This window comes from Brassica rapa, chromosome A09, assembly GCF_000309985.2.
Source record: "Brassica rapa cultivar Chiifu-401-42 chromosome A09, CAAS_Brap_v3.01, whole genome shotgun sequence".
Taxonomy (NCBI): Eukaryota; Viridiplantae; Streptophyta; class Magnoliopsida; order Brassicales; family Brassicaceae; genus Brassica; species Brassica rapa.
This window is the reverse complement of record NC_024803.2, coordinates 45047600-45072471: the sequence shown is the minus strand read 5'-3', so window position 1 is coordinate 45072471 and position 24872 is coordinate 45047600. Positions and strand designations below refer to the sequence as shown.

Below are 24872 nucleotides of genomic sequence, written 5' to 3'. Positions count from 1 at the left end.
CTCCAATAATTTTTGATCCTTTTGGTTCCAATACAAAATTAAAACCAAACTGGTTTACAAATATAAACAAAAAACCAAAATATTTTAATTTTATTAAATTCAGTTTTGTAGAAAATATGGGATCAGGCTTTAAAAGCTACAGTACAATAAACTTTAAAAAAGTATCCAGCCTTTTATTTAATCTTTTAGAAGAATAATACTCAACTTGTTCAAAAAAAAAAAAAGAAGAATAATACTCAACAATGGTCAGAGGAGAGGGACAAGTGAAGGGCATGCTCTGCTTCTTTCAGGAAGAGTCTAGTGAGTTGTTTCTGGCCTCTACGGTATACCACACTTGACCACTTGTTTCTGCTCATCATCCTTTTCCCCTCCTCCTCCAACTCCCTATTATCATCACATATTTTAGATTACGCATGCCAACAACCCCCTCCTTTGATATTCCCAACTCTTAAACTGTCTATAATTATCATCAATATTGTACCTGGGCTGTTCATGGCTCTCCAAGACGCATGCCTCCTCAAGGAGCCCAGCATCTTGTTCTTCACTGCCGGAATTCTCTTCCAGCTTCATCATCCTGTCACCCAAATAAAATGCATCACTTACTTGATACAGACAAACCTGTTGGTTAGCTCTTTGATATTATCATGTCACATGTAACGAATTCAATTTGCTTACTTTGCATTAAGGAGATCCACAAGCAACTGCAAAGCTCCAGAATCCCCGCATGCTTCCCATACCGCCATCCTCACCTCAGTTTCACTAGGTTGCTCGTCTGGTCTTGACTCTACAAGCTTTCACCATGACAATATATATACTCTTCGTTTCAATAAAAGCAATATCGAGTGGAATAATACAAACTGTGAATATTATATTATTTAGATGAGTGATGATACCTCTTCAAGCATAGCTGAGAACTTGTAAATCTCATCTTCTTGCATGGCAATGGTCCTCAAGCCTGTCATAAAATCTTCTGGGAAAACTAGTTTGTTCACATATGAGGGCGTCTTACGCTGCCCAGACCAACTGAAATTACAGGATCTAGCAGCTGTTCCCTTCTCATCGCTTTCTCTGACTTTTGATGTGGTTTGTGGGAAAAAACCATGATCCAGGAGCGATTTTGGTAGGAGACAACGGAGTTGAGCTTTCTGCAAAGAGAAAATTTTCAAAGTTCAACCGATTGTATATTAAGTCAAACTCCAAAGTTTGAGTAAGATAGTGCGAACTGCTAACCTGAGCTTCAAGAAGCTGTCCCTTGGAATCAGAGAAAGGGATGCTGGGAATCGCCTCAACAGGATAATGTACCTGAATATATCGAATGTTATTCCTAACAGCAGATGTGCAAAAAAAAATTTGAAGAGCATCTTTTTGATCTTCAAACTTACTTAAGAATCATATATAATAATACTTACCATGAGATAATCATCGGGATTGTTCTCTATCACAAATCCGTACAGGTAAAGAAGCTCCTGCATACAACAAGAAGACACACCACTCAAACAAAGGACTAGATGCGATAATTTACAAAATGTAAAGACCTATTTAAGCTCAATACAAGATATATTTAAGCCAACAAAACGACATATTTGACTGGATAACAAACAGGTCCCATTCAGTTCATTGTATTTTCAAGCTGCCAGGAACGAACTGTAAAATGTCTTACCTCATTTCCTTTGTTACCATAACTGATCGTGATCTCCTTGTTTGGAATAGGATTTTGTGCAACTGTTCAGTTTAGAGAATTGTAGCAGTTAGGAAAAAAAAGGAATGCTATTATTTGAAAGTGAGGGCTAACACAAAAAGAGTATTGGCCAACCGGAGAGAAGGTACATGGAGAAAGGAACTTTAGATATTGATCCGGTCCCATCAACTTCCCAAGTCGCCACAGGCTTCAAGTCTATACTGCCATATCAATAGTACAACATATCACATTACACCAGGAATATATTCCATTCACCACATAAACTTTAGAGTCTATTTTCTACAAATAAAAGACTCAATTCCTGGTATTGGCATACCATGGTTGCAAAAGTCAATGCCGGGAACAAGCCCCTCAACCCACACAGTATCTCCGCTTCCTACAGATGTGGCGCCAGGGACTTGATCCTGAATCTCTACCAATCAGAAAATGAAGAAACTCATGAAGTTATTTAGTAATGGTACAAATAAACTAAATACAGGGACCAGACATAGAAACAGTAACACTGACAATAATGACTTGCCTTTTTGATGGGAATCCGTTTCAGGCGTTGATTGGCAACCTCCAACATCTTCTTGGTTTTGTGGAAAGACGAACGAATGTGGGAGAGGAAGGTTCAATGCACGACTCCAGAATACAGAATTTGCCCTGGCGCAACGAAATAAGGTCTCAAGATCACTCAGGAGCCTTTTTGCAGCTCACTACAACTATTGGTTTTACTAAAAAAAAAAAAAGAAATAACCAACGAACATACCAGAGGAAGTGTTCAAAGGAAACATTGCTGCAGGAGAAGACAAGAAAGAAAGAAATATGATTGGCTGACCATCAAGAAGAACAAAGTAGCTTAAAAAAATGTTAAAGCCAGTTAACCTTTCAGAAGCGCCATCCAAAAGAAGAAGCTTTTTGAGGAGGGGCTCCACTTTGTCATGGTAAAGAGAGAGCAACTTCTTCTTCTGAAAAAGGCAAGGAAATGAATTTATCTTCAGAATTATTATATGTAAGGAGAAAATGTCACATGACAAACAAGATAAGAGACTATGTCCAAATATAAACCTGTAAGAGGGTAGCGTCGTACAAGTTAGTGCCTTTGAGCTCGAGGAAGTCATCATCGGAGAACCAAAGAGGATTGCCAAATCGAGTGGGAAGCATGTCAAGATACCTACCACAAACAGTATAAAAAATACAATCAAAGAAGGATGGAAACTGAATATGTTGAAAGAAAGAGCCCAAGAAAAAAAAAGAAAAAGCTTACTTACGGCTTCCAAGAAGAAAGAGGACGAAGACGCTCAAAAGTGAGGAACAAAATGATGAGAAAGCGGTCATCTACATGGCCCTGTTCGAACATGGAGCGACACTCAGGACCGAGGAGAGGCTCCTGAAGGACTCTCATTGGGGTGATTGCCAATTCAAGCGGAACAACCACCAATACATCATCATCATCATCTGAGTTAACTCACTCAGAAAGCTAATCATAAGTTTTCTTTTTTTAGAGATAAAATCAAATCAAATTTAAAGCAGATGATGGATGAGCTTTACCGTCGGAAGAGCCTTGAGCTTCGGCGAAAATGATGCCAAATCCTTTGGGGGAAGAGTTGATGGTGCAGCCTCGTAACTCAGCTCCATTCACCTGAAGCCAGTCTACGAACACTTGCACTTTCGCTCCTTCTTCTGATGTCGCCGCCGCCATTCTCCGACTACCCCCAATTCTCTCTCTCTAGAGTATATAAGTTGATTGATCGGTTATAGACTGAACCAAAGTTAAACCAACCTGAGATATTTAAAAATTAACAATTCGATAAAGAACCAAATGACCCAGAAAAACTTAAACCGGGAATCGTTAAAACTCTTTCTATACGCCAAACTGAAAGCTTTGATTGAGCGAGACGATATCTGTGGAAGAGGAAGGAAGCAGTGAGAATGGCGTCGGATATGCCGGAGGCGACAGTGCAGAACATTCTGGATCAAGATTCTCTAAAATGGGTATTCGTGGGTGGGAAAGGAGGCGTTGGGAAGACCACATGCAGTTCCATCCTCTCTATTTGTCTCGCTAGGGTTCGATCCTCCGTCCTCATCATCTCCACCGACCCCGCTCACAATCTCAGCGACGCCTTTCAGCAGCGCTTCACTAAATCCCCCACTTTGGTTCAAGGCTTCTCCAATCTCTTTGCCATGGTATTGTATTCCATCTCCTCCTTTCCTTCCTAGATCCCTACTGATTTGATCTGGAATCCGATCTCAATCCTCGACAATTCGTAGCTCGATTTTGACTAGTAATAGGATTCGGGATGATGTGCATCAATTTAATTTGTATTCCGAATCTTGTATGCTGCTTTTCTCAGGAGGTGGATCCTACAGTTGAAACTGATGACTTGGCTGGCCCTGAAGGGATGGATAGTTTATTCTCTGATTTGGCCAATGCCATTCCTGGTATCGATGAGGCCATGAGTTTCGCTGAGATGCTCAAGTATGTATCCTTTTCTTCTTCCTAGTAACTAACTATGTATCTGATATATTCTTTTCTTCTTTCTTTATAGGTTGGTCCAAACTATGGATTATGCAACTATTGTCTTTGACACCGCTCCTACTGGTCACACTCTCCGTCTCTTGCAGTTCCCCGCCACTCTTGAGAAGGGCCTTTCCAAATTGATGTCCTTGAAGAGTCGCTTTGGTGGCTTGATGAATCAGGCATCTCTTTTGGAATTACTCAATAATTGCTCTTTCTTTCGCTGCTTTTTCATTGAGCTGGTTTCGTTTTGCAGATGAGCCGTATGTTTGGCATGGAAGATGAGTTTGGGGAGGATGCTCTCTTGGGAAGACTTGAGGGCTTGAAGGATGTCATTGAACAAGTTAATCGCCAGTTTAAAGACCCGGTAACCTTGGTTCCTTTGCTTCTTCTTTTTTTCCCTGTGTTCATAACCATTTCTTCATTCTGTTCACCATTTTCGTTTTGTATTACTGTCACAGTGTCACTTGTCTTTATGAATTTTGTTGCTTCCGCATTGGTGAAGGATTCTGATTGTGCAATTTGATAAATGCGCAGGATTTGACAACGTTCGTCTGTGTCTGCATCCCTGAGTTCTTGTCTCTCTATGAAACGGAGAGATTAGTTCAGGAACTCGCAAAGTTTGAGATCGACACGCATAACATCATCATCAACCAAGTACTCTACGATGACGAAGGTGCTACTTTTTGCAGATTTTTTTTCTTTCTATTTGTGCGCCTATCTTCCCGTATGAAACTTTGTTTTTGTGTACACGACTATTATATCACTTGCCTCTCTTGTCTACTAGATGTGGAATCCAAGTTGCTCAGAGCAAGGATGCGAATGCAGCAGAAGTACCTTGATCAGTTTTATATGCTATACGATGACTTCAATATCACAAAACTTCCTCTGCTTCCCGAAGAGGTAAGAAGGCATGAGACTCTCAATAGATACGAGAAGGGACATCCTGGGATATAAACTTGTTGTGGGATGACACAGGTGACAGGGGTGGAAGCGTTAAAGGCATTCTCGGATAAGTTCTTGACGCCGTACCATCCAACGACAAGCAGAAGCAATGTAGAAGAGCTGGAGAGGAAAGTACACACATTGCGTCTGCAGTTGAAAACAGCGGAAGAAGAACTGGAACGGATCAAGAGTTGAGAAAGACAAGGCTTTGCTCTATATCCCACCAAAGTTTCTTTCAGATACTCGGAACTCAATTGCTTCCTCCTATATGGCAGACTTCTGGATCTGAGCTTCTACTTGTTTCTGTTTTTGAACAATTTTATAGGTGGAAAACTATCAGTTTTTGTTTTTGTTTTGATGTACTCAAATGTCTCTTTCTAGTTTTTCATGTGTCAAAAAAAAGACTCGTTACAGGGCAGGGGATCAAACTTGAAACATAGTAATCTTTGGAAGCATTTTTCCAGTCTTGTGTTGCACATTTTTCTACACTAAAGTTTATTCACTCTCTCTTTGCTTAATTGTCTACAACTCTGACTCTCTTTTGTTTAATTTCTACAACTTAAATCTCCATCAAAAAAAAATATCTATCAGTTAACAAAATTGGATTTATCAGTTTAACAAAATTTAATGAACACATATAGCATTCAAAAAAAAAAGAAAAAAAAAGATGAACTGTTTTCTGGGCTAGTAAATGGGCTTGAGGCCACGAAAGAGTAGCCCAAAGTGGTGGCGGGTGATAGAATGAGTCCATATAAAGAAGTTGAAGTAGATTAGGTAGAATCCAGAGACTCCATAACGGTAAGAAGAATATAATCGCCCTTTTCTCTCCCTCTTTCTTCCTTCCTTCTCGCTCTCTCTGTGTGTGTTGGGCCGTTTGGCAATTGATTGGATGGGAGTGGGAGGAAAGTTCTGGGATTTGTTGAGACCTTATGGTCGACACGAAGGCTCTGATTATCTCAGGGATAAACGGGTGGCCGTTGATCTTTCCTTCTGGATCATTCAGCATGAAACGGCCGTCAAGGGTTTGGCCCTTAAACCTCACCTGAGGCTCACCTTCTTCCGAACCATCAATCTCTTCTCCAAGGTTCTTCTTCCATTTACTCTTCTGATGCCATGCATTGCTTCATTTGAATTTCCCAATCTGTTTTTTTTTTTTTTTTTTTTTCTTTTTAGGGGTTTAGGGTTTGATTGTTGGTTTTCCTGGATATAATGCAGTATGGAGCGTACCCAGTATTTGTGGTTGATGGAACACCTTCCCCCTTGAAATCCCAAACCAGAATCTCTAGGTTTTACCGATCTTCTGGAATTGATACTACTTGCAGTCTCCAAGAGGGAGTCTCCGTTGAGAGAAATAAGCAGTTTTGTGAATGGGTTAGCGAATGTATGGTAAGGTTTGAGCCTTTGATGCTACCTTTTGGCTCACATTCCATTATTATCTTCTTATTCAATACATTCTTGTGTTTATATATGTAGGAGTTACTTAAATTGCTCGGCATCCCTGTTCTGAAAGCAAATGGTGAAGCTGAAGCTCTCTGTGCTCAACTCAATAGCCAAGGTTTTGTGGATGCTTGCATTACTCCTGATAGTGATGCTTTCCTCTTTGGTGCCAACTGCGTTATCAAAGCCATCAAGCCTAACTCCACTGTAATCCAATCCTTCCTCTTCTTTGACTCGCTAATGGTTTGGTCTTCCTTTTACTCATTATGAAATCCGCATTTCTGTCTAGGAGCCATTCGAGTGCTACCATATGTCTGATATCGAAGCTGGCCTCGGTCTGAAGCGGAGACACTTGATAGCCATCTCTCTTTTGGTTGGTAACGACTTTGATTCTGGTGGTGTTCTTGGGATTGGTCTCGATAAAGCACTTCGCATTGTCCGTGCCTTCTCTGATGACGAGATCCTCCAAAGGTATTAATTAATATTCTTCCGTAAAAGCTTTCTGTCTCTTCACTGACCATTTCTCGAACGCACTTCGTGTAGACTAGAGGACATTGGAAAAGGGTTTAAACCTGCAGTGAGTAGTGGGATCAAATCAGTGGATGATGATGGTGAAGAATCCAGCTCCCAGATGAAAAGAAGACTTCCTCACTGTTCTCGTTGTGGACATCCCGGCAGCAAGAGAACTCATTTCAAGTCCTCTTGTGAGCACTGCAGCTCTGATTCTGGTTGCATTAAGAAACCATTGGAGTTTATATGTGAATGCTCCTTCTGTTCCAAGGATCGAGTTTTGAAGGAACAGAAGAAAACCGAGAATTGGTGGATCAAAGTCTGCGATAAAATTACTCTAGGCCCAGATTTTCCCAACAGAAAGATTATCCAACTCTATCTATCCGATATTTTCACAGGTATGAAAATGATTTTAATAACTGTATGTATTGTGCGCATTACATTACATTGCATGATTCTTGTTCTGAATCCTAATCTTTTAAGTACAGAAGAAGGGTCTTCAATGTCTTGGGGATTTCCTGATACGGAAATGCTAGTGGATTGCATGGTTTTCAACCTGCACTGGGATCCTTCTTATGTTAGAAAAATGTTGCTTCCGATGTTGTCGACCATTTATCTAAGAGAAAGGGCAAGAAACAACAACAACAACAACAACAAGGGAAATCCCTTGTTATGCGACCAGTACGAGTTTCATTCAGTCAAGTGCATGAAAACTAGATATGGGCATAAGTCATTTGTGATAAGGTGGAGAAAACCCATATCTACATGTGGTTTAACTCCAGAGAAACCGATTGTTGTATGGGAAAAAGACGAAGAAGAAGTGGTGGAAGAGGAGGATTGTGTTGTTGATCCCTTAGATGGGTTAAATGAACCACAGGTGCAAGATGATAACGGTGAATGCTTCTTGCTAACTGATGAATGCATAGGACTTGTCCAGTCTGCTTTTCCTGAGGAGACAGAGCACTTCCTACAAGAAAAGGTAATGTGAATGGTTCTCTCTCTCTCTCTCTATCGATTGATATTTGGGTTTTGTCCGTTTTGTTTCCCTCCCTTTGGCTTATTGTTTTTGGTTAAAACTGACAGAAACTGCGAGAGTCGAAAAAGAAGAATGTTTGTGAAGAAGGGGTAGCAGGATCATCGTCAATGGGTGCACAAAGAAGTATTACTGATTTCTACCGTTCAACGAAAGCAGCAGCCACACCAGCTGAAAATATAGACACAGGGGGGAGCTCAGTAGCTTCTGCTTCTGCAGAAAAGAAGAGAGAAGCAAGTAGTAGTAGCTTTTCAAAGTCTGTAAGGCGTCGTCTTTTGTTTGGATAGGAACATACTCGTGTTATTTTTAGTAAAAACCTAGTTTCAGGTCTGTATAAAAGGGATTTGGCTTTGATTTTTTTCTCTAATCTAGTAGACCATCTTGTTTCAGAGACTTGCACATCCATCTTTGTAGTCAGTCTTTCCACTGAGTTAAAGAAATAAACCTTTTTTTTAATCCAAAATGTATAAAACAAAAAAAAAAAAAAAGGTGCTGCCCAGGATCGAACTGGAGACCTTTTGCGTGTAAGGCAAACGTGATAACCACTACACCACAGCTACATCTGCTGCTGTATTAGTGAGAACGTGGTGATATTTGCAAGTAAATTGCGGTGGATTAGAGCAAAACAAGTGAGAGAGAGCAAAGGTTTGGTTCTTTATCGGGAGCAAAAAGAGAGAGAGAGAGGATGAGTGTGGTGGTAACAATAACATCAACCATCAATTCCTCGCGGGTTCCGTCATGGATGAACAACAACGGAGACAGTTCTCCCTCACTGAGGGAAACCTTGGCCTCTTTCTCAAGGAGGAGCTCAAATATATCTCTTTTGAGGAACAAGAAGAAGAAGAAGAAGGTGTGTTGCGGCGCGAAGAGCACAGATGATGATTACCACGCAACCATCAAATCACTCAATTCTCGAGGCCGCTTTCCCAGAAAATCCCTTGGGCAGGTTCCTTCTCCCTTTCTCTCTCTCTCTTTAACCCCATTTCTGTTAATTTGAGTATATCTGCTTCGTTGAGATAAACTGTCGAACACCTTGTGTGCTCTCACGTTCTTAGCCAAGTGGTATATAATAATGATTGAAACCTTTCTTTTTTTGTGTGTCATGGGACAGCATTACATGCTGAATTCGGACATAAACGATCAGCTAGCGGCAGCGGCTAAAGTGAAAGAAGGAGATTTTGTATTAGAGATAGGACCTGGGACTGGCTCTTTGACCAATGTTCTTCTCAACTTAGGTGCTTCTGTTCTTGCCATCGACAAGGTTTCCTACATTCCTCAGATCTTTGTTTGTTTGTTTGTTTACAAGCAGGCATTGTTGATTCTGAGTTTTGCAACCAAATTCTTATAGGATCCTCATATGGTGGATTTGGTGAGAGAAAGATTCGCAGGTTCCGACAAGTTCAAGGTATTATCACCAACAACAACAGCTCGTGTGGTTTGTCTCTCTGATGGATGCTTTGTGGACTGGTTTTCTAACAAGAGATGGGGGTACATTCATTCATTCATTTGTAGGTTTTGCATGAGGATTTTGTCAAGTCTCACATCCGTTCTCACATGCTCTCCTTTTTAGAGACTAGAAACTTATCTCATCCTGATTTTGCTCTTGCAAAGGTCTCACACAAGTTTCTCTCTTCTCTGTGGCTCTAACTCAGCAAGCACCACATCTGTCTTAATATTGATGGTTTACACTTGTATATTATTATTATTATTATTATGAATAATGCAGGTTGTGTCCAACTTACCTTTTAACATAAGTACTGATGTTGTCAAGCTTCTTCTTCCTATGGGTGACATTTTCTCTCACGTTGTTCTCTTACTCCAGGTTTCTTCTCCTCCTCCATCCTTTTCAAAGGGTTTATCTCAATTGCTTTAATATAATAACAGTTTTTGTGTTGGGGCTTAATCTTAGGATGAGGCAGCTTTGCGATTGGTTGAGCCAGCTTTGCGAACATCTGAATACCGACCCATCAACATTTTGGTCAACTTCTATTCTGGTACTTGTTGCTCCTTCCTCTGTGTTTGCAATTCTTGTTAATGTGGATTCTTTTGCTGATAAACTGCTTTCTTTGTTTCAAGAACCGGAATACAATTTCAGAGTTCCTAGGGAGAACTTCTTCCCTCGGCCCAAGGTGTGTTTCACCTTTCTTTGTTTCAATCAATTACATATTATATGTACCATATAGTTGGGTTTCATCTTGTGCTCTCCTTGCAGGTTGATGCAGCTGTTGTAACATTCAAACTAAAGCATCCGAGGGACTATCCCGATGTCTCCTCCACCAAAAGTTTCTTCTCTTTGGTACCTAAAACTCTCTCTTCAGATTTTGTAAGAACAGGAAACAAAAAAAAAAAGAAGCTGAAACCAATCGCACAAAAACAGGTGAATTCTGCATTCAATGGGAAGAGAAAAATGTTAAGAAAGTCACTCCAGCACCTATCGTCATCTCCAGAGATCGAGAAAGCTCTTGGAGTAGCAGGTCTTCCAGTCACTGTAAGTAATGATGACTTGTCTATGTCTTCTTAGGGTGCGGTTTTAAATGGACCTCATATCAGTAACCAGAAACGGTTTATATGAATCTGATATTAAATACCACAAACTCCTATCTTTAGGGAAGTTGTATCTAGGTTGGCAAAACCTTGGACTGATCATGTGTTTTTTTGTGTTGTACCATTGTTGCAGTCGAGGCCAGAAGAGCTTACGCTGGGTGACTTTGTCAAGTTGCATAATGTAATAGGCAGAGAATAGAAGGTGGTTCATAATACGTATCGAAGTTTTCAGGAAGCCACCAGAGAAGAAAGCAGCATGAGGAGGAGGCTACTGAGATGCAGATGAATATTATGACCATTGTCGATATGAGCAGGAAGTAAGTAGAACGCAGATCAAACCAATCATATTCTGGTGTAAGTCTCTCTGTATGGTGGAAAAGTTGTAGTATCACAAAATGATAGTGTCTTTACAATGACAAAACCTTAATTAACTTTTATAAAGCGTATAAAGATGATCCATGACTAAACTAAAATGACAGGTTACAAGTTACCAGATTTTTACTTCCCCCTAAAAGACCGACCCATTGGGCAGTTAATATAAAATATTGGGCTTTATGTTAGTAGACCATGAATTTGAATATTTAACATGACTAAAAAGACTGGGTACAAGTTACTAGATTTTTCCTTCCCCTGAAAAGCCCATAAGCAGTTTATGATACAATTGGGCTTTATATTATAAGCCCATGAGTTTGAATTTATTTTACAAGTCAACTATGTAGAAGCCTAATCTAATCCAACCCTTTACATTAGTATTGTTGCCTGTCATCTAATTAAAGTTGGTGAGAGTCTCGTTTCATCGTCTTACTCTGATTCAACCTCGACTGCACCAGAAGATTATTCGTAAAGGTAAAACACACTTTGAATCTCAAATTCTACTCTCGTCTTTTGTTTTTTTCTTGTCTTGTGAATCTGTGTGCTGTTGTTGTTGTAAGGATAGAACAAAAAATTAGGGCTTAGACTTGAATTTGATGAATATAAATGGGTTAGGATTTGAAGATGAGTAGCAGCAGCCTGGAGAGGACGAGAGCAGAGCTAGGACTACTAGTAGTGTATTTGAACAAGGCGGAGGCGAGGGACAAGATATGCAGAGCTATACAGTACGGATCCAAGTTCGTGAGTGATGGACAGCCTGGCACTGCTCAGAATGTCGACAAGTCCACCAGCTTGGCCCGTAAAGTGTTCCGTCTCTTCAAGTTTGTGAATGATCTCCATGCCCTCATCAGCCCTGTTCCCAAAGGCACTCCTCTCCCTCTTGCTCTCCTCGGAAAGTCCAAGAACGCATTGCTCTCTACCTTCTTGTTCCTCGATCAAATTGTCTGGCTTAATAGGACTGGCATTTACAAGGTAACCACACATAGAGTCTCTGCATTTTAAATATGGTGTAAATCTTCAATTTAAAACTAAGGCTTCATCTGTATCTGCTTTGCTATAGAACAAAGAACGAGCTGAGCTTCTTGGACGTATATCCCTCTTCTGTTGGATGGGTTCTTCTGCCTGCACATCCTTAGTCGAGCTTGGGGAGCTTGGTAGGCTCTCTGCCTCTATTAAGAAGCTTGAAAAGGAGATCGGCAACAAGGATAAACACCAAGTAAGCTTTGCCTCCAATCCATTAATATTCTCTTAAGAAGAAACTATGTATGCTTGATTTTTATATTTTTTTTTGACATTTTGTTTTTGGGCAGAATGAGCAATACCGCGCGAAACTACAGAGATCAAACGAGAGGTCATTGGCTCTGATCAAAGCCGGAATGGATTTCGTTGTTGCTTTCGGTTTGCTTCAATTGGCTCCGAAGAAAGTCACTCCCCGTGTCACTGGCGCTTTCGGTTTCGCCTCCTCTCTCATCTCTTGTTATCAGGTATTACTATTCATGACAACCCTTTTCCTTACTTTTATATGTGTTGGTTGTAGTCTTGGACTAAAAGCCATCGTCAATCTCTTGCTTTTTGCAGTTACTGCCATCGCATCCCAAGTCCAAGACTGTTTAACAAAAGATGAAGCAGATAGAGTGTCCTAGTGTCTGGATGTTCCTTAGTGTTCTGCTTTTGACTACTTTTCTGTTTGATTTGTCTTTAATACTTTTATTTTGTGATAAACGTTTCAGTCTGTTTCGAGAATAAAATGATAAACGTTTCAGTACCAATCAACACTAGAAAATGGGCAAAGAAGACGAGTAAATATCCACACACTAAATAAAATGTTCTTTAAGGTTTTGTCTTTATTACTGACTGTGCCAACAAAACAGTACAATCGTCCTCCTAATATATTTTGATCAAAGGAGAACAAGTAATTTAATAAATCTCCCTCTAAAAGGACCCACCACAACACAAGAATGTTAAAGTTGTTCTTTGGTTATTGCCAGAATAAAAAAGAGAAAGGCACATCAGATGGCGAGTGAACCACTTCCTTCGATGATCTGGTTCTCCTCAGTTGCATCCGACGTTTGAGTTTTAGGCTTAGTCGTCGTCGTCCTCGAAAAACCATACCCCAGCGAGCTTCCGCTTGCTTCACATAGCTGCCATTATCAATATATTATACACCATTTCCCAATACAAATCAATCAAAGACCAAACCACTCTGATAAATAAATAAACGTTGAATTTGATCTAAGATTAAAACGCACCTCCGTTAGTTCAGATAGGTGACGGGTTCTGAACTCGTTGATCGTGTTTGCTATTTCTGAGGTTGGTAACTTCACCTGACAACCCCACACGAAAAATGATCATACACTGTGCCCTATTATTAGTTACTATTTCCACAGACAAGAGATCATTAAGTCTTTATTACCTGAGCAAGAACAGCAGCTGCCAACTGTAGACTTGGTTCCAGCGTCTCCGGTACAACCTACATTTTTTTTTTTTGTGATCGAGATATTTAATGTACGACCCAGAAAGCATATGAATGCGAAAGTGAAGGAGTTTTTGTGAACATTACAGCAGTAGCACCAGCTTTTTCAAGATTAAGACCATGAACAACGTCGTGTGCACGGACAAAGGTCTTCACATTGGGGTAGTACTTGCTCAGAGCCCACACACATCTGTAATTTGCTCCTGGTGCGTCTAAAGCAACCACAGCAGCACATGCTCTCTCTGCTCCAATTTTGTGTAGAACCTGTTTGTTCGCACAAGTGAAGTGATATTTAAAAGCTGGGTACAATCTGAAAATGTCTCGTGCAGTCTTTTTTTTCTTCTCTGTGTACCTCTTTACTACCAGCGTCTCCAAAATAAACAGGGAGGTCCAAGGAACGGGCTATAGTCACTCTATCACTGCAAATAATATATATGACGTACTCAGGTAAGCAAAGAATGTTTAGATATGCAATTTTATATCAGAGAGGTTAAAACGTGATCTAAATGTGTGTGAATATAAATAGGTGATGTTATGTTACCTGCTGACATCGAGGGCAACGAATGGGATAAGTCTTTCTGAGAGAAGCTGAGCAATTATCTGCAAGTAATGGGTAAGAAGTTAGAAACTCTCAGAATACCCTGTGACGCAGACTATCTACACAGATGTTCTCTTCCAAAGAGCACAAGCTGAAGAAGTTCACATAATGTATAAACCTGCCCAACTCGTCCAAATCCGCAAATAATAATGTGATCCTGCAAATCATCCGTCTGCAAAATAAAATCAGCCACAAAAATAAGTGGGATTAAACATCAGTCAGACATGTAATGATTTCCTGAACCAAAGAATGTGTGAGCTTCAGAGTGACACTAAAGTCAAGTGGTACCATGATTGAATATAGAGCTAAATACTAAACAAGTATCATCAAGATTCCTACCTCACTTTCAACCGGCAATAAACTTCTAACATCATGCAACTCAAACCGGGATGCAATTAACTGGCCACCAGCAGCTAACCAAGGTGTGATAGCCATTGAGATTCCCACCACAAGAAACAGCAACGAAGATAGCTGAGGAGACATTATACCCTGGAGGAACCACCGGTTAGGCCTCTAGGGAAATACCGTTGAAATAAATATATACATGATGTCGATAGCAAACCTGATTGACAGCTTCTCCAAAAGCAACAAATGCAAACTCTCCACCAGGGGCCAGAAGAAGACCGGCTCTAATTGCAGATATGACTGAAATTCCGAACAACTTTCCCATGACAACGACTAATATAGTCTTGCCCAATATCAAGAGTCCCAAAGTCCCAATTACGACAGGGAAGTTAGAGAGAAGAAGTTTCGGATCAATAGACATGCCAACCTGAAATGAGTATAACTCCCTTTTTAGTCTTATGCCTGTGCTTACATATGTTTACAGTTGAAAGAAACATCAGAAGTAATACTTTCTTTCACCATCCACAGTTCCCTGCTTTTTTCAGAAATGATAAATATATGGATGAAGTTATTTCAAAACTCATAAATTACCGTCATGAAGAAAAGACCCAGCAGAAGACCACGATAAGGAGCAATATCTGATTCTACTTGCAAGGAAAACTCTGTTTCCGCAAGGAGTAGACCAGCCAAAAACGCTCCTAATGCCATGGAGAGTCCCGCCTGATTTACAGAAAGGAACATTTAGCAGAAAAGAAAGAATGGCATGGCCGAATAAATGTAAAAGCCAAGTACCAACAAGATGAAGGTCATACCCTAGCTGTCAGTAAACTAGTCCCAAGTATAACAAGAAGTGTGTTGGCAGAGAATATTTCAGCATTTCGATTTTCTGCAATCTGCTTGTAGATTGGTCGAAGAAGCTGTGGGCCAAAAGAGTGTCAATGCCTTAGATAATATCTCCACAGGAACATATCTGGCACCTCAAAAGTTAAAGTATCTGAGACTTACAAGACGGCCACCAGCAATTATGGCAGTAATAGCAACTGCTGCTTTGACTGCAGCAAGTCCAAGAGCTTCAGCAATGGCTTGAAACCCAATCTGAGAAGAACCATTAGAAACTTAGCCTTTTCCTACCATTAATACTTCCTAGACATCATTGAATGTATACAGATATCTGGCACATCTGACCGTACTCAATTATAAGAAGGAACACTAGAGATGAGCTTACCCCTCCTTTCGATGAATTAGGTGAAATAAGTGGGATGAGAATCAGCAAAACAACTACAGCTAGATCCTGAAAAAATAACAAAATGATGAGAAACTCCCAGCATAGCTGTCAAAATGAACTCTGCTTTGAACCGACCTGAAAAAGCAAAACGGAAAATGTAGCCCGTCCATGTCTAGATGTACTCTCACTCCGTTCTTGTAGAACCTGATACCAAGTACATTGTTTTTGTTCAACAAAATTGCTTTCAGTAAGATAACTATCTGAATGCAACCAAAGATGTCACCTGAAGGACAACAGCGGTGGAGGACAGTGCCAGGCCATTTCCTATAACTATTGCCGCTGGACCAGCCTGACCAGCAACGTAATGGGCAATCAATCCAACTACTGCCGCTGTCACCAGAACCTAGATTACAAAAAGAAATGTAGATTAGGAACCTTGGACACAGAACTTGGATATATTATGTGGAATGAGATATAGGGATCTAATCAAATCACCTGAGCGGAGCCTAATCCAAAAACATACTTCTTCATGGAACTCAGTCTTTCAACAGATAGCTTTCAAACCAAAAGAAAAGAAACTGTTGGATCTTCTACCAAACACATATCAAAAGCAAAAGCACAGCATACGTATATATCAAATAGTACCTCAAGGCCAATGTTGAAAAGCAAGAAAACAACTCCAAACTCGGCGATGGCCTTGGTTGCGTGCACATTACGGATTATCGAAAGACCATAAGGACCAATCAATATTCCAGCTGCCAAATACCCAAGAACAGGGCTGCCTGTACATTGAAGCAGATGAAGCCATCAAGACAGCACATAAATCTCTATGCAACATGATTGCGAGACTGAAAATGGATTTGACTAATGAGAGCATATAAATTGTAGGAGTCTGAGGGAAGGGGATGCATTGGAGAAATAACAACAACAAAAAGACTTCTACTAACCTCCAGGAATTTTCTGAAATAGAGGCACAAATATGACGCTTGCTAGCAGTAAGAACAAAAAATCAAGAAGCGAAGCTTCTTCCTCATTGACCTAATAATTGCAGAAGTTTCAGCCTGCATTCTATAAAATTTGCTTGGGACTTTGAAAAAGAACGAGAACGATCATTCATACCTCCTGGTGAGGGATCATCGCAAGCAGTTTCTTAATTCTCTTAGGAAGTTTCTGCACTTGCCGTATCAACGGCTTCTTATTGGAAGAGACATCTTCTGTACTAGTGCTGATAACATCTGGCTGTTGAAGCAGTTGATTGTTCCCCCCTACTCCATTGGAGTATAATGTCAGTCTGGAACATTTAAGAAGCTCATAATCAACAAAAAGGCCAAGTTTGACGTAGTAAAATGATCATTCAAAAATAATGAAAAAAAGAAGATTAGATTTTGAGACTGACCCTGCGCCGAGAAGTGCTAAACCAAAAACTAGCTTGGGCCATTGCTGTTTGACAGAATCAACCAGACTTGCAAAAACTGTTGTGGTCCCATCCGGGTTGGAAGAGAAGAAAGATGCAGAAAAGAAACGGGAGGATTTATTAAACGATGCCTTGGGAGCATTAAGAGAAGAACCCTCTTTTGGAAGATCTTTCTGTGTTTCCTGCTTTTTCGTCTGACCAATAATCTTTGACTTTTCAGAATCTGATTCCACCACTTTAGAAGACTCTACACTTGGCTTTCCATTCTCAAGATCGCTTGAACCAGAAGGCTGCGTTAGTTTTAGAGCCTTCAAAGCAACTTTATCAGGCATATGATAAGCTGTGTTCTGTACCGGTGATATATCTTCATGTATTGGTGATTCTAATTCAAACTGATGGCTAGCATCTTCAGTATTACTTAGGAGTACCACCTCGTCCCCAAGAAGAGCTTCTTCATCGGAGAGTTGGCCCTGAGTTTCTTCTGGGGTCTGCGAGGTGGAGAGAGACTTCTCAGCTATCTGCAAAGCAATCTGTGCATCATTAACTCGTTGAGTAGCCTCAAGCTCAAAAGCGACAGCTTGTTCAGCCAATTTCATGATATTTGCGACGTCCTCATCTGCTTTCAAGGCATTGATCTGTATAGTCTCAGCAAGGTCATTCAACTTGTCCACTTGTTTCTGCAGCTCGTCTTTTTTGCTCTGCAAACTCCTCAGTTGGGCCTCACAATTCGCTAAATTCAGTTGGCATTGTTTTATGTCATCCTTGGCAGCTAAAAGTGCTTCTTCTTCTTGATCTTCAAGATTGTCTCTTTTCACAGACTCCTGGGACGCTTCTGGAACAGCGTTCTCTCCGCCAGCTTCAAGTGACTCCTCAACAATTTGAAGCCTAGCTTCAGCGAGAGATAAGGCCATAGTAGCGTTTTGAAGAGCATCTTTAGCAACAGATTGCTCATCAACGGTGTCTCGAATGAGATCGAGGGTTTTGTTAACCTGAAGCCAGACACCAGCGGCTTCGTCCTTGAGAGCGATGGCAGTTTCAGAAATCCTCTGAGCCTTTTCCTCGAACATGGTACTGTTGAGCCTAGCAACTTCCAAATCTTTGATAGCCTTCTGTAGTACATCCCTGAGTTCCTCCAAACTATCAGTTTCGTTTTCCACTGTCACATCCTTATCTTCGACTTGACCATTAGTTTCTTCGAATTCCACATTACCAAGAGAATCATTACTTTGACAACTTATCCTAAACCCAAAGTGGATATGCCTAGCTTGGGAGCAAATTGATTTTGAAGAATGTAAATGAGTACTCGAAGTCAAAGCACCACCACTCAGAGCTGAATTTCTCCTCAATCGATGAGCAAAGTGCGATCTGTGATAAGTCGTTGGAAGCCAGAATCGAGTGCTGATTAGTCTGGGACTAAGCAGGCGATTAGAAACGCAGGAAGTGGCAGGATGAAACAAGCTCGGCCGCTGAATAGTAGAAGCAGATTCCATGAGGACTCAATCTAAATTAGTCTTTCCTCCAACCTTTATATATAACACCACCCGCACCACTGTGAATCAAATCGAAAAAAAAGGAAAAGACAATCACATTCACAGTTGTTACGAATATCAGAATCGGGAGATAGAGAGAGAGAAGGAGACTAACCAATCAAGCGAAATGGTGGGAGACAGAGAGAGTTTAGCGACCGACTTTGAGTGCCTTCGTCCGTCGTCGTTTCAACAGATTTTCCCGTCTCTTCAACGTTTCTCCGGTCAAAGTTGATTTTCTCTCCTCCGTTTTGTTTTGAGTTGAGTTTCTCACGCCAACCACCACCACCACAGTCCACAGACATGCTCAGGTTTTATTTTTATTTTTTCCGTTTCTGATGACATTTACGTAAACACCCCTCCTCGTTTCGTATACGTAAACAAATACTCAAATATTTTTGTATGATTCACATCATTCGATAACCACACCACTTTGGTTACATTCGGTATATTACGCCTTAACCGACCACATATTCTTTCCCCCATGCAAAGCATATACGTTGTAAACAGATATTTTGCTATAAATTGACAACGATTTAATTCAAATGTGGATTTGTTTACATATCTGGAAATAATTGAAAACAAAATAAAACATGATTCCTAAAGATCAAGATTACGAAATGACAGACACTTTCAAATTAATTTTGCTTTCTTTGCTGTGTAAAATTATGTATATAAATAACGAAAACAAAAATATTAAATAATGTCTCGATCATATGGAAACAACTCAAATACAAATGAAATCAAATCTTTTGTCGCAGTACATTAAATTCAAATCACTCACAAACTCACTGGAATATATATTTTTGTTTTCAAGACTGTGAATCGCCGTTCTCTTCCTTGGCTTCGACGGCGACTTCTTCAGTGGTCTCCGGAGGAAGAGTGTTACCTGAGGCCGTGCGACGGTGGTTGGCGGATTGGAGGACGTGAGCGTAGTTTCCTTTCTCCAGGAAGAGTTGGTTAAAGTGATGCCGGCAATAGAGAACGCCGTCTAGGGAAGCGTACGAGGAGTGAGTCAGCATGCAGCCACCGTGAGCGCACTTGAAACATGTCTTGTGGAAGCATTCTCCTTCCATTTGCACCTTTTTTTATATAGAGAAGTGACACGTTGATTAACCGAACATATATATATATATATATGTATATATATGAAATTAATCGACACTTTCCTGGACCAGACGTTAACAATTGCAAACAGACGAACCTTTTCAAGAGGGTAGACAGTTTTGTCACAAGCAGCACACTTGTCTTGTGTTCCACAGAAGATTGAAGATATCTTGCTTGGAGTTTTATTCTGTAATTAATGTTTGATATCAATACATTTAAATACACATATCCTATATTGGTCAATCATAATTAGAGATGGAAAAAAAAGGAGATCTGGAGAGAAAGAGAATTATAATGAACGTACCTGCTCCGGCTTCTCAGTTTTTCCTGAGAAGAAGAAAATGAAAATGCATGTGTTCAATCATGGTTCTATATATTAATGGGGAAAGATGAGAGAAAATATATAAAATAATAAGAAAGGGAACCTGGTTGGAAATTTTTGCTGAAATTGCCAGATTCCTTGAAGAGTTGCTCAAAATGAGTCTTGCAGTACAACACTCCATCCATGGATGAATAGTTGCTCATCTGCCATATGCATCATCATCAACAGTTTCTCATATAAAGAGTATTGTTTCTACATGTGGAATTATTAATAGACCATGGCAGTGGCATAGTCATATATATATAGAAGATCTAACACACAAAATCTAAGCAAAAATAAAAATTGAACCAAAGAATCTTGTAAGTGAAACATATATATACCACAAGGGTGCCTTTGCAATGGGTGCATTTGAAGCAAGACTTGTGGTAGGGCATTCCTTCAATGGACAACATGTCCATCACATAGACTGTCTTATCGCAAACATTGCATTTGTCGGTTGTTCCTGTGAAAGACATTTTTTTTTGCTTTCTCTTTCTTTCTTTTTTGGGTTTTTTTGTGTGTGTTTGTTGTTTCCTCGTCTCCAAGATCCTAAATGAATCAGATCAAGCGATCGCTGAGGAAGCAATTAAAGAAGGAAACCCACAAAAACAAAAACAGAAGAAATTGACAATGATTTTTGCTTTGGTTACCTCAGACAAAGGAGGACCAGCGAAATTGATGTCTTCTTTTATACGAAACTTTGTTGCAATTGTGAGGCTGTAACGGAACAAACTTTCTTCTTCTCTCTTTCTCTCTTTGTGTGTATGCAAAATGAATTGAGATAAAATTGGGTGGCAAAAGTGATTGGAGTTGAGAAAAAGAAGGGTTTGTGGTTTCTGACAATTTCAACCATTGAGGATGTTACTTTAAGCTAGCCAACTGTTTCTGAGTTGGTGCAACCCATGTCATATTTTTTTTAATAAAACCTACCAAAGGAATATTGACAACCTAACATTATACACACCTTTAATATTTTCTTTGTCAATAAAATATGCTTTCTATGCGTATATATCAAGATATCGGGTTGTAAATGGAAGCACTTTTTATATATACATATATAATTTAAAGGGATAAACAGAAAGTGAAGCACCACTAAAGTCGATTTCTTGAATATAAATTATATATAGTGCAGTAGTACAAAGTCTCATTTGCACAGACATGATTACCACACAATTATTGATTTGAATAAAGTAAAAAATTAGTAGTGTCATAACACAACTTGTTGACACAAGATGAGATCTGAGATTGTCTTTCCATGTCTATCAATTCTCCTGGAACAGTTGACTCCCCCATCTAACACGTTCCGTACCACAACATTCAAAGCATGAATGCCTTTCACATCATATATCTCTACTGACACATTCTCATCGACTGGTACTTTTGCATCCATTTCCATAAACGAAGAGGTAGATAACAGAACTGACATCACGTTTTTAACCCATTGAGGAGTAATGATGAGTTTCAGACGCTCTATATCTGGTGGACAATGAGGGATTAGTGAGAAGTTTATGTCGTTTCCTTTATCACCTGCCCTGCTATGAGCAACAGAGTAGAGTGGGATCTTTTGGCCATATGGAGCAGGAGAGCGATGAACTCCAGATGAATCCATCCATTGATCCCCTCTCTTTGTCAGGATATTTTGACTATCGGTAGAGGTCTACAAGTGGAAACCAATACCAAGCTGTTAATTGATCATTTTGATAATATAACCGACCTGACCAACTACTGTCTCACTAACCTTTCCTATTTTCTCTCGAGCAACTGGAAAGTGATGTTCAGGGGTCTCTGACTCTGACGTGTTGGTGTGCTCAATTCCAGTTTTCCACATCACAGATTCACGGCTTACCTGGATAACCACCAAACATATAACATCAGAAGCCGAGAAATTGATTTATGCAAGGCTATATCCAGTTATAATTCCATGAGAGAGACGACGTACCAAAAGCTTTTCAAGAACAATCTCCATCTTGTGTCCGGTACTGCATTTTATCACAAGCAGCCAAGTCAAACCAAAAGAAAAAAAAAAGACAATCCAGAATCTCATATATATATGCTCTCCTTTAACAAATAACTACTTTCATTACATTGAGATTGCCAAGATATTAGATTATCAGATACAAAGACAGAAACACACGTTTGTCTAAGTCACTACGTCATTCATAAGACGTATCAAAACTAACTGGCTCTGATATTGTGATGCTACAATAAGGATTGGATAGTGAAACGGCTGTAGTGTATAGCAAACATAAACGTGAATAGAGTACCTAATTCCACCACCACCAGCGGGTCCGTTTGTATATAAAGCAGTAAACTCTTTCGTTAACTGGACTGCATGTTCCTTCAGTTTGAACAGACCATCCATGCGTAATCTAATATCTCCACAGGAGTTCCAAGACGATTCTGCGCCATTACTTGCCGCCTTCAAGCTATCAAGCCCAATCACATAAGAAATAATACAGTTATCAACACCAGGAACGGTTTCTTCCATCCAAGATCGAACCTGAAAACACAAGTAAAGTACATGCACACTTGATAAGAAATGGAACTTCAGTTACAAGCACTATAAGGAGACATTTTAGGCGAAGCAGACTCTTATAGAGGCAAATAATGCTCTACTACATCATAGACATTTTAACCATAGGCACACCAGAAGCTCTGAGGCTTTAGCACGTTGAATAGATCCATGTCCTCCATATGATATCTCTCCCCATCCTTTCCAACCACACTCCTGCACAGAAAGTTTGATATTATAGAACCAAACCTAGCTTGCTCTTTAGTATCAATCTACTGTTACCATCAATAAAAAAAACCTTTGGAATTAACCGCAAGAGTTTCTCAGGCACAGAGGTATTAGCAGACGGTTTTGCTCCAATGCATTGTACTTTGAAGTCTGACAGGGGAAGGAAAGAAACGTCTTGAATATCAATAACCTGCAAAGAAGGTTTACAAATCAACTCTTTCCGCTCTTGTTATAGTTATTTCTTCTACATTTTGTACCTCCTAACTTACCACATCTGGTGTAATGTAGGCGCTAGGATCAGCAATTTCGTATAGAAGTTGCTCGGCGCAAGTGCTGGTGTTTAATATTCCACCACTACCTTCAGCCTTTAAAACACATACTTTTCCGTCATAGCCAATCTCAGCATAAGGAAGTGACAAGTCCTGGAGGAGAGGGAAATCCATGTCTCTATACTGGTCACCTGAATAACATTGAAGAATCAAATGACCGGTAATGAAAAAAAAAGAATCCTACTAATAATATCATGAGCCAGCAAGTGGGAAGCGCACCTGGATGCATGAAGTATCCACCAGTGAGCTGACAACCGCACTCAAGAAGGTGGCCAGCAAGAGTTCCCTGAGCTAGCAGCTCCAAGTCATTCCAATTCCAACCTAGTTCATAGACCTATCGATGCAACAAGGAGATGATCAGATTATATTAGCCACTAAGAAATACTAGGCTCTTGAGTCTAGATTCAAGCGAAAGGAGATGAATGATGAGATATGATTAAAATCAGAACTAGGACGAAATCCCAGCAACCGGAGTGGCTATCAATGGTTGGATAGCTATCCTCACCATAGGAGCCAAGAATAAGGCGGCATCAGCAACTCTTGAGGTGATGATAACGTCAGGTTGGTACTTCTCAAGGCATTCGACAATAGGAGCTGCTCCAATATAAGTGCTAGCACCCTTCAACAAGAAAAGAAACATCTCAGGAAACACACATATATCACTACTAGGAGTGAGGGAAACAGGATGCTACCCCCTCAGAGCAATATTGATCCCCAAATGATGATCCAGAGCCTAAGAAAAAGGATTCAGAGCCAAAGGTTAGATTAGACACACACACAGAGAGTGTAACTTAAGGGGTGAAAGTAAATTAAAAAAAAAACTCTATTTAGTACCGGTTTCAGAATGCAGCTCATGAGCCACAGCCACAGAGATAGTGAGGCCTAAATCAGTGGCTACCTCAAGAACTTTCTTCTGAGCCCCAACAGGATCAACTACAAGGGACAAAGCAGGATCATTTATATGAAAGAGAAAAGAATATATACAACAAGAGGAGGAAGGAAAGAAGGGACGAGATCATACTAGCACCCATGTTAGTGATAATACAAGTGCCTTTCTCCACAGCTAGAGGTAGTAACAAACTCATCCACTCTGATACTGTATATAAAAAAAGAGCAGAAAAAAACATGAGCCACTCACTCTGATGATGACAATATTATATATATATAAAATCAATCAAATCTGGAAACATATATACCGCGAGGGTCGTAACCGTCGCCGCGAGAAGACATAGAGAGCCAGCGATCAGCCAGGGTTCGTTCGGCTAAGCACTCAAGGACAAGATAGTTTATCTCTTCCACTCTCTGGAGGAGTTTGAGAGCCGCCACTGGCCTGTCCCCGCCGAATCCAGCTCCACATCCCACGTAAACCCTATCCTTTCGCCGCTTCGGGTTCTCTCTCTGGACATTGAAACCCAATCAAATAATATCAATCAAAGAATTTTGAGTTTTCCCTTACCAACTTTATCACACAGTCGCAGTGAATCTCTTTGTTCGCCATGGAAGCACCAGTGGGCAGGAGATGATGTAATCTCACAATAGATGATCGCCGATTGGCTAAGCTGAGGAATTTTGAATTTTGTGAGAGACGTGACGGATTCGAGTGGCCGCCGACTGTGTCAGAGTTTAATTCTCTTTTCTTTTTTTTAAAAAAAAAACAAGAGTGAGTTTATGCTTATCCCATTTGATTAAAGTTGTAATATTTAAAAGATGATTT

The 24872-nt window shown here is 40.1% G+C and overlaps 8 protein-coding genes and 1 non-coding gene across 11 annotated transcripts; 4 read left to right on the top strand and 5 right to left on the bottom strand.

The window, feature by feature from the left end:
* Positions 1-6: 6 nt before the first annotated feature.
* On the bottom strand, positions 7-3482 carry LOC103843816 (fructose-bisphosphate aldolase-lysine N-methyltransferase, chloroplastic). 2 transcript variants are annotated; one of them, XM_018654833.2, is made up of 16 exons: positions 3233-3482; positions 2953-3139; positions 2750-2855; positions 2567-2649; positions 2451-2477; positions 2220-2344; positions 2016-2111; positions 1814-1894; positions 1661-1722; positions 1410-1466; positions 1231-1302; positions 894-1145; positions 676-791; positions 482-574; positions 241-384; positions 7-204 (listed from the first exon to the last, which is right to left on the bottom strand). In XM_018654833.2, exons 1-16 carry the CDS (start codon positions 3381-3383, stop codon positions 201-203), a joined length of 1656 nt encoding a protein of 551 aa, XP_018510349.1. In that variant the 5' UTR covers positions 3384-3482; the 3' UTR covers positions 7-200. The 2 variants fall into 2 exon arrangements, with proteins under 2 accessions (XP_018510349.1, XP_033134755.1); XM_033278864.1 differs by having other exon boundaries at positions 2953-3136; positions 3233-3454.
* Positions 3483-3545: 63 nt separating this feature from the next.
* On the top strand, positions 3546-5599 carry LOC103843815 (ATPase ARSA2). Its single transcript, XM_009120593.3, has 7 exons — positions 3546-3868; positions 4036-4160; positions 4231-4381; positions 4456-4566; positions 4737-4875; positions 4987-5102; positions 5178-5599. The coding sequence occupies exons 1-7, from the start codon at positions 3614-3616 to the stop codon at positions 5337-5339; spliced, it is 1059 nt and encodes a 352-aa protein (XP_009118841.1). The 5' UTR covers positions 3546-3613; the 3' UTR covers positions 5340-5599.
* Positions 5600-5793: 194 nt separating this feature from the next.
* Positions 5794-8580, top strand: LOC103843814 (flap endonuclease GEN-like 1). The gene is made up of 7 exons (XM_009120591.2): positions 5794-6228; positions 6360-6530; positions 6618-6788; positions 6871-7052; positions 7125-7489; positions 7580-8070; positions 8175-8580. The coding sequence occupies exons 1-7, from the start codon at positions 6034-6036 to the stop codon at positions 8409-8411; spliced, it is 1812 nt and encodes a 603-aa protein (XP_009118839.1). The 5' UTR covers positions 5794-6033; the 3' UTR covers positions 8412-8580.
* A 31-nt stretch (positions 8581-8611) lies between these two features.
* Positions 8612-8684, bottom strand: TRNAV-UAC. The gene has a single exon. It is a non-coding gene; the product is annotated as a tRNA-Val (tRNA).
* On the top strand, positions 8612-11125 carry LOC103843813 (ribosomal RNA small subunit methyltransferase, chloroplastic). Its single transcript, XM_009120590.3, has 10 exons — positions 8612-9070; positions 9236-9385; positions 9473-9529; positions 9637-9735; positions 9851-9946; positions 10034-10118; positions 10201-10253; positions 10337-10420; positions 10502-10612; positions 10802-11125. Exons 1-10 carry the CDS (start codon positions 8810-8812, stop codon positions 10865-10867), a joined length of 1062 nt encoding a protein of 353 aa, XP_009118838.1. The 5' UTR covers positions 8612-8809; the 3' UTR covers positions 10868-11125.
* Positions 11126-11271: 146 nt separating this feature from the next.
* Positions 11272-12809, top strand: LOC103843812 (peroxisomal membrane protein 11C). The gene is made up of 5 exons (XM_009120589.2): positions 11272-11514; positions 11656-12012; positions 12101-12256; positions 12351-12524; positions 12619-12809. The coding sequence occupies exons 2-5, from the start codon at positions 11665-11667 to the stop codon at positions 12652-12654; spliced, it is 714 nt and encodes a 237-aa protein (XP_009118837.1). The 5' UTR covers positions 11272-11514; positions 11656-11664; the 3' UTR covers positions 12655-12809.
* Positions 12810-12835: 26 nt separating this feature from the next.
* Positions 12836-18983, bottom strand: LOC103843811 (K(+) efflux antiporter 1, chloroplastic). The gene is made up of 21 exons (XM_018654782.2): positions 18740-18983; positions 17078-18644; positions 16801-16972; positions 16629-16719; positions 16327-16463; positions 16177-16236; positions 15965-16084; positions 15817-15885; positions 15682-15747; positions 15462-15551; positions 15269-15373; positions 15048-15176; positions 14674-14883; positions 14451-14600; positions 14230-14283; positions 14055-14113; positions 13866-13932; positions 13601-13777; positions 13454-13510; positions 13290-13364; positions 12836-13181 (listed from the first exon to the last, which is right to left on the bottom strand). The coding sequence occupies exons 2-21, from the start codon at positions 18583-18585 to the stop codon at positions 13050-13052; spliced, it is 3528 nt and encodes a 1175-aa protein (XP_018510298.2). The 5' UTR covers positions 18586-18644; positions 18740-18983; the 3' UTR covers positions 12836-13049.
* Positions 18984-19252: 269 nt separating this feature from the next.
* On the bottom strand, positions 19253-20973 carry LOC103843810 (LIM domain-containing protein PLIM2b). 2 transcript variants are annotated; one of them, XM_009120586.2, is made up of 6 exons: positions 20740-20973; positions 20431-20638; positions 20154-20253; positions 20033-20055; positions 19826-19915; positions 19354-19703 (listed from the first exon to the last, which is right to left on the bottom strand). In XM_009120586.2, the coding sequence occupies exons 2-6, from the start codon at positions 20563-20565 to the stop codon at positions 19434-19436; spliced, it is 618 nt and encodes a 205-aa protein (XP_009118834.1). In that variant the 5' UTR covers positions 20566-20638; positions 20740-20973; the 3' UTR covers positions 19354-19433. The 2 variants fall into 2 exon arrangements, with proteins under 2 accessions (XP_018509724.1, XP_009118834.1); XM_018654208.2 differs by lacking the exon at positions 20740-20973 and having other exon boundaries at positions 19253-19703; positions 20431-20733.
* A 194-nt stretch (positions 20974-21167) lies between these two features.
* On the bottom strand, positions 21168-24868 carry LOC103843809. The gene is made up of 14 exons (XM_009120585.3): positions 24615-24868; positions 24355-24556; positions 24180-24254; positions 23993-24091; positions 23851-23891; positions 23664-23777; positions 23378-23492; positions 23099-23289; positions 22900-23019; positions 22737-22817; positions 22354-22589; positions 22029-22068; positions 21828-21935; positions 21168-21746 (listed from the first exon to the last, which is right to left on the bottom strand). Exons 1-14 carry the CDS (start codon positions 24654-24656, stop codon positions 21297-21299), a joined length of 1914 nt encoding a protein of 637 aa, XP_009118833.1. The 5' UTR covers positions 24657-24868; the 3' UTR covers positions 21168-21296.
* Between the last annotated feature and the right edge of the window lie 4 nt (positions 24869-24872).